The sequence below is a fragment of the Vicia villosa genome, linkage group LG3, assembly GCF_029867415.1.
Source record: "Vicia villosa cultivar HV-30 ecotype Madison, WI linkage group LG3, Vvil1.0, whole genome shotgun sequence".
Classification (NCBI taxonomy): Eukaryota; Viridiplantae; Streptophyta; class Magnoliopsida; order Fabales; family Fabaceae; genus Vicia; species Vicia villosa.
The window spans coordinates 140,985,909-140,993,557 of record NC_081182.1 but is presented as its reverse complement, the minus strand read 5'-3'; the positions used below and the strand labels follow the sequence as shown (position 1 = coordinate 140,993,557).

Here is a 7,649-nt window from a genome sequence, read left to right as displayed (position 1 = left end):
CCAACTCACTTTGTCGTATGCTTTTTCCAAATCAACCTTAAAGAGAAGACACTCCTTACCTTCCTTACTAGCATAATCCACCACCTCATTAGCAATAAGCACACCATCCATCATTTGTCTCCCCGGGAAGAAAGCGTTTTGACAATTGGAAATAATCGAAGATAGAACTTTTTTTATCCTACTAGCCAAAAGCTTCGCAATAATCTTGTAAATGCATCCCACAAGGCAAATGGGACGATAATCATCAAGGTCTAACAGATTGTCATTCTTCGGGATTAAAGAGAGGAATGAAGAAATAATACATTTGGAAAGAACCGCACCGGAAAAGAAATCATTAAAACAAGATAGAACATCTTCTTTTAAAAAAGACCAACACTTCTTAATAAAAAGAAGAGAAATCCCGTCCGGACCCATGCTTTTAGAACCGTCACAACTCCACACCGCCTCTTTTATCTCCTCAAGCAAAAAAGGAACCTCACGAGTTAGACTTTCTTCCTCGCTCAAATATTTAAAACCAATACCATCCAACAAAGGTCTAACAAGATGCTCCTCCTTAAATTTGGCTTCGAAGTGATCTCTCACAACCGCCTTCACTTCTTTGACCGAGTTCACAACCCCTTCAATAGAATTTAAAGAGCTAATATGGTTTCTCCTCCTCCTTTCTTTCATAATTCTATGGAAAAAACGACTATTAGAGTTCCCATCATTTAGCCACTTTAATCTTGCTTTTTGAATAAGCATGTTCTCCTTTAACTTGAGATTAAACAATATACTCTTTGAAGCTTTAATCTTATTTAAGTGAGTCTCCTCCTCCCAATACTCCCTATCATCAGAATCATTCAAAACTCTAACCTCCTCCTCAACATCCAAATCAATCTTTCCAAAAACATTCTTTTCCCACCACTTCAACCTATCTTTAATCATACGGAACTTCTCTTTCAAAACAAAATCACCTCTCCCTTGCACATCTAAGCACTTCCACTCTTCCTCAACAAAATAAAAGAAAGACTTATGACTAAACCATTCATTATTGAATTTGAACGGTTTAGGATCCCAATCTTCTTTATCAACCAAAAACCAAACCGGACAATGGTGGGAAACATCCCTCGATCCTATCCATTGACCAACCACACCCCACTTCGCAATAATAATATCGGAGACAAGAAATCTATCAATTCTACTTTTAGATTTACCATCCCCACTAAACCAACTGAACTTCTTGCCTTTGCAAGGAACATCAACTAAACCACTATCAACAATAAAATCCGAGAATTCTTCCCACTCCACGTTGCCACTTCTTAAAGAAAGCCCAATTCTCTCACTCCGCTTCTTCACGGCATTGAAATCCCCACCTATAATCCACTCCCCATCTTGGTTAGAATTTTTCAAGTCCAAAAGGCGAGCCCATAATTGACGTTTTAAAGTCAAAGAACAAGGAGAATAAATGTTCACAATATAATAGACATCACCCTTCCAAACAACTTTCGATCCGAGGAAACCCGAGCCACAAAAACCAGCCAAAACAGAAACAGTATTAGGGCTCCACATCGACAGAAGCCCCCCTGCCATACCCTCCGAACTAGAATAAGAAAAATCCACATCATTCAGACCCCACATACTGTTAGCAATAGAATCAGAAAATTCTTACATTTTAGTTTCTTGAATTAGAAAAAAATCCGCCCTACCAATACCAATCAATCTCCTAATTCTTTTTCGTTTAATCAAACTACCACCACCCCTTATATTAAAACTCCCAATAATCATTTAAAACAATTCAAAATCACCTTCTTACCTTCCATCCCTACAGGCTCCGAAGAATAAGATGCTGGAAAACAATTCAGAGAATCCTTCATGTTGGCCGGGAACCACACCAAGCTTAGAGATAGATTCGTTCAATTTATCATCACAAGAAATGCCAAAATTTGAAAGAGTTCTAAAATTATACCTCACTATATCTGAATCACTAGGATTATTAACAAAAGAGTCTCGCGCAGCATTGCCACTGTTACTGGAAGAGGGAATCGAATCTGAAGGAAAACACTTAAGAGGAAAAACATGTGTTGGGCCTTCTATATCCTCTTCACCGCCCCTGACCAAGTAAACAGGATTTTTGACAATTTACCTAATGGGCTTTCCTTTAAAAACGCCCCTGGGCCCAACCATTAAAGAAAGAGAATTAAGGGATACTTTTTTCTTTTTCCTATTTTTTCTCGGTAAAACCCCAACCTCAGATTTTAATGAATCACCAACTTTAGAAGAAAGCATGGCCCCACATTGAACAGAAGGTGGAAAGGTTTTAACCTTTGAATTTGGTAGCCCTGATAGAGTACGATCAGAAGAAGAAGCAGAAAATTGAGAACATGTTCCAAGATTGTTCCTTTTCTTCTTTAAGATATTCTGGATTGCATTATCAAAAGTAGCGCCCGCCTCCCTTCTTTTTGACTCAACACCCAATGTGTTATCACTATTCTTCTGACGACCTACATCTTCACGTGGAGAAACGTGTAAAATATGATCAGCTCCCTCACGTTTTCTGCTAAGGAGCTCTTCATCTTTATCCATTTTGTAATTCACTACATCATATTCATCCTCTATCTCCTCCCCACTCCCATGGTTCTCGGCCATAGAAACAGAATCAGAGTTTGAGGAAGAATTAGATTGCATACTCGGCGTAGAAATCTTCTTCGCTGCAATTCTAACCGGGCTATAAGTGTCTTCACGGAAAACTAGACTAAATGTCTCCCCATTAATAGAAACCTCCATGTAGTTTTTTAGAACAAAGTTAAAAGGTACCCTCATCATGATTCTTGTTATGTCCATATTAACACCCGATAAAGTGTTATCATCAACACAAATAAAAGAACCAATCTGATTTGCCGGAGATTCAAAGAAATCAGTACCCCAAACATGGCAGGGAACACCATAAACTCTCACTCAAACCACCCGTTCACAGTCAACATCCACCGGATTCCATGGCCTGATCGATTTAAACCATTGTTTCCACCACCATTGTCCTTCATTAATGAGTTCTGGAATAATTCCTTCCTCCATTTCCTCTAATAAACACAGATTTGCACCAAGAGGATGAACTTTTACAGAAAAGAACCCTTCAATCTCCATATGCGTTTGGATATTATACGATTCTCCTGCGAAAATCACTTCCCCAATAAACGCCTTACTCCATCGATCCCTCAACGAAGATTGAGAAGAGTACGAGAAAAAAGGCTTATGGTTCTGATTCATCTTATGATTCTGGTTATCATTCTTCTCCCCCCCCCCCCCCCTTGGACAATTGCAGCAAAAGACTTGGAACTGTCCACCCACCTATTAAGCCTCACCTGAGCCGATTCCCTCACCTGAGTCGGTTCCCTCCTGCCTCCATCACGATTCTGAGTTTTAACCGGAACCTCTTTCCCTTCATTCCTATTGAACCTTGGTTGATTAGCGTGAATTTTTCTACCATCAATTTGAATATTATCCAACTTCACCGCCAACATTCTCTCATCCTTCACCTCCTTGAATCTAGCAAACCCAAAGCGTTTCCCGAATTTGTTACGCCATGGAGGTATCACCACCTCCAAGATTTCCCCCACACAACCAAACAAGTTGAAAATATCCATCGTCCTACATCTGTCTGGAAATTTAGAGAAATAGAATGAAGAGATTTTCTCTCCTACCCTCGCCTGTAGCCCTCCGTAAGGAATGCATCCCATCTAGATGATACGTTCCTGAAACTTTTCTTGTGTACATGCTGCCACGCCATTGCCAACACGAACAAACAGGCAACAGAAAGAAAAAAGACTTAGAGAGAAGGTAGAGCAAAAAACACTTTCTCTCATGATTTGTTTAAAATTTAATTCTTTATTAGCGACGTTGGTCTCACGTTGCTACTTTGAATGTTTTATTTTTTTAAAAATTATATAACGCAGGTATAACTGTATTTTTATATAATAAATTAATTAATTTATATAATAAAATTTATATATAATAAAATTTATACAATAAAATTTATATATAATAAAATTTATATAATAAAATTTATATAATAAAATTTATAATATAATTTATATAATAAAATTTATAGAATAAAATTTTATAAAATAAATTCATATAATAAATTTTATATAATAAATTCAATTAAATAAAACTAAAAATTTAAAAATAATATTTTAATGAATTAAAATGTAAAATAAGTTGCATAAATATAAATTTAAAACAAATGAAATACAAAATGTTTTTATGAGACATCATCATCATTCGGAAAATAATTATCAGGATTAAAATCATCATCCATTATGTCCTCCTCCAGCTCTGGATCAAGAACATTACGATAATTTCCACCACCTTGCATAAATCGTCTCATCTGCTCCTCCATCTCAGATTGCTTCTTCAAAATGCCCTCTATCTGCCGCGCATGCAATTGCTCCATATCAGATTGCGTCTTCCACATCATCTCCATCTGCTGCTCTTGTTGCTGCCTCAGGGCCTCATTTTCGCATCTCGCCTCACTTAACGCCAATTGCCTTACTGTTTCAGCTTATTCCCGTGTCAGATTTGGTTGACGCGATCCACCCTCTCCATCTATAATTCTTTGAAACAGATTGCGATCACCAGCTCTATAGCTGGACGCCAAATTTTCAGCCCCAAAAAAGCAACCATTAGGCCCTTTTTCTTTAATAACCTCACACCAAATATAGTGATCAACATCAGCGTTAAAATATTTACATGCATATTTAATTATACTAAATAAATATGTACATAGTATACTAAATTAAAATATATTAAAAAGTTGCCACGTGATTTTCACGCCACAACTTATGATTTGCCATGTAATTTTCACGTGGCAATTTATCAATTGCCACATGAAATTCACGCCACAATTTATAGGTTGCCACGTGATAATAACGTTATAAATTTTTTATTAAATTAAAAAAAATAAACAACATAAATTTCATTACTTACAAGATACAATCTCGTGCGTTCGTCGACAAAACCTCCCGATCTCCTTGTCCGGATCCTCGAAAGCAACTCAGGCATCAATGGTTTTCTCCCCAACTCCTTAGCCTAAATAATAAAATTAAAAATAATTAGTAAAATATATTATGAATAAAGATGTAATGTAACTTAAAAAATTTAAAATTTTTACCAATCGTCGGACATGCTCCGCGGTACTAATACTTCCAACTCTATTGACACAACCCCCCTTTTCAGATGCCCTCATCTTCTTAAAAGTTTCTGATTTAGACAAGAATTCTGGAGTCCTCCACTATGTAACAAGCTCCTGAAAAACCTCCTCGCCTATCCAGCTAGGACGGATGTCATGACGCTTATAATTCTCCCTTACTCTCCGCAGCATATCAGACATTCTTTTAGAGCATCTGGTATTGAAAACTTTCTGAACCATTTTTTCATTCAACGGATCCCACACATATTTCACCTGCAATGTTGTATGACATTAAAATAAAAATGTTAAGTAATTATAATGAGAATTTCATTTAAATAACAATAACTAAAAAAATAAATTAAATGCACAACTTAAATAAATAACAATACCTTAAATATTTTAAACCATTCATCTTTATTTTTGACATCGCCATAGCTCTTAAAAGATGATTTATACATCTGTTGAATTATATAATTAACAATCCTAGCAGCAGTCCGACTCGGCGCAAAACTAAAACAAAAAAGGAAAATGTTAAATATAAATTTATACAAAAAATGAAAATGTATACATACTGTCATACCCCAAAATTTGCCCTCTTACAATTGTCGATGTCATTTTATTTCCAAAGATTGATTTGGTGCAGTCGGTAAAAATTTAAGGGTAAAAGTGTGCAATCGAGAGGTTTCGGGTTCGAATTCCACTTCCAACTTTTCTTCTTTTATTTTTATAATGTTTGCTTCTAACCTTTTTATTTTATCTTCACAAACATATAGCTTTTTTATATTTTAGTTTTTTAAATTTTTATTAGTATTAATTTAAATTATAAGGATTAAGATTTTAACATCATCATTAGGATTTTTTTTATTTATTAGTTTTAGTATTAGATCATTAGGTTTAGATTATTTTGGGTTATTAGGCATTAAGCCCATTAGAAGAAAATCCCTAATATATGCATTATAAAAAGAGAAGATAGGGAGAGACAAGGGGAGGCCGATTTTTTTATACAGGCTCTCGGTTTGTACATATTTTGGGGCATATGTGACTTTTAGGGGGTTTTATTATTTTGATATTATTGTGAGAAAAATATAGAAGAACGAACTCTGCAAGCACAAGAACGCAACCAAAGCTTCGCTCCTTTCCAAAACAACTTCCCAGATCGTTTTGCAAAATCAGAAGGGCTCAAGGGCTTTGGGTTGTCAAAAAGCAGGCTGTAGGTGATGGTGAAGAGGTCGAGTCGATTCCCAGGCTTGAACGTGCGTAACCGCACCCGTGACATCACGGTTTTGGCTCCGCCAAATTCATCCCCGTTTCGTATATTCATGTGTTATCCATGTGTTTCGATTGCTTGGAATGTTTAAAGTGTTGGTTTATAATGTCTCTGTATGTTTTAATTTGAGATTCATAGCAAGGAGGAAGATTCACCATTGTTGAGTCTTGGAGCTTCAAATTGGGATCTCCTATTCTAGGTTAAATTAGATGAAGATGGTGGTACTGCTGCACTCAGGGAGCAATTACGGGTTAGGCCATGGTCTCTTTGCGATTTGCCAAGCAAGTTTGTCAATTCGGATTTTTGCAGGGGTGGTTGTTTCACGTTTCTGCAGAAAAGAGCCAAGGAGGAAGAAGGGCGCGCTGGGTTTTCCTTTTTTATTTTTTTTCATTCGTTTGAATCGTTTCATATAAGTTTGTAGTGACGAATTTGAAAACAAAAGCAACTGGCTCAGTGGAGAGTGGCGCTTAAAGTCTCCAATATGCAGAGACGTGGGTTCGATTCCCGTCTCCAACATTATTTTTAACAAAACAATTCTGCAGATCCAATGGAGCTATCTCGCAAACGGCTATGGTGCAACCTCTGTAACACCTCCAAGCAAGAATTCGATTCTCAGGTGTGCCGTTTTTAAGGTAAGTGCTCATGAACTTCAAACTCATACTTGCACGCATCATAAATGAAATGTGAGCATACCATCTCGTTTCTGCACCTATGAGGATCATTAACCCTCAATCAATTGCTATTTATCTTGCACATACACGATTTCATGATCAATCTCAGAATTAGGGTTCTTCGTGTTCATCAGAAAATTGACCCCCTTAGAGTGAAAATAAATGAATTATGAGGGCATCATCATGTTCCTCGTGAAAAACCGAGTGAGATAGACCCTTTGATCGATCAAAACAACACAGTTTTGAAGATTTTTGAATTTCAGTTAGGGTGTGTTCTTGGCGCCAGATTTTCGTTCAAAGAATTCAAATAATTGTTTTAAAATATAATGTGTTGAACGCGTATCATAAACAAGCTGCACGCGCAGCTCAGTTGGTTGTTGTTTTGAGTGGTGAACCTTAAGGCGTGGGTTCAAACCCTGGCAGGACCAAACCCTATTTTTTGACACTATTTTTCTTCATTTTCTTCACAACTTCATCATTTAATTTAACCAATCAAATCAACTTATTTTTTCTTCATTTTTTAAACACTTCTTATTTAATATACATA

At 36.4% G+C, this 7,649-nt stretch overlaps 1 protein-coding gene across 1 annotated transcript; it reads right to left on the bottom strand.

Annotated features, from left to right (window-relative positions):
* Positions 1-2,930: 2,930 nt before the first annotated feature.
* Positions 2,931-3,620, bottom strand: LOC131659072 (uncharacterized). The gene is made up of 2 exons (XM_058928313.1): positions 3,339-3,620; positions 2,931-3,056 (listed from the first exon to the last, which is right to left on the bottom strand). Exons 1-2 carry the CDS (start codon positions 3,618-3,620, stop codon positions 2,931-2,933), a joined length of 408 nt encoding a protein of 135 aa, XP_058784296.1.
* Positions 3,621-7,649: the final 4,029 nt, after the last annotated feature.

Excerpts from the sequence above, each read along its gene's own strand:
- LOC131659072 (XM_058928313.1), bottom strand. The coding sequence starts at position 3,620 with ATGGATATTTTCAACTTGTTTGGTTGTGTGGGGGAAATCTTGGAGGTG. Across the intron at positions 3,057-3,338 it reads AGGTGAGGGAATCGGCTCAG|AGGAAATGGAGGAAGGAATT; the intron begins GTGAGGCTTAAT and ends TGTGTTTATTAG.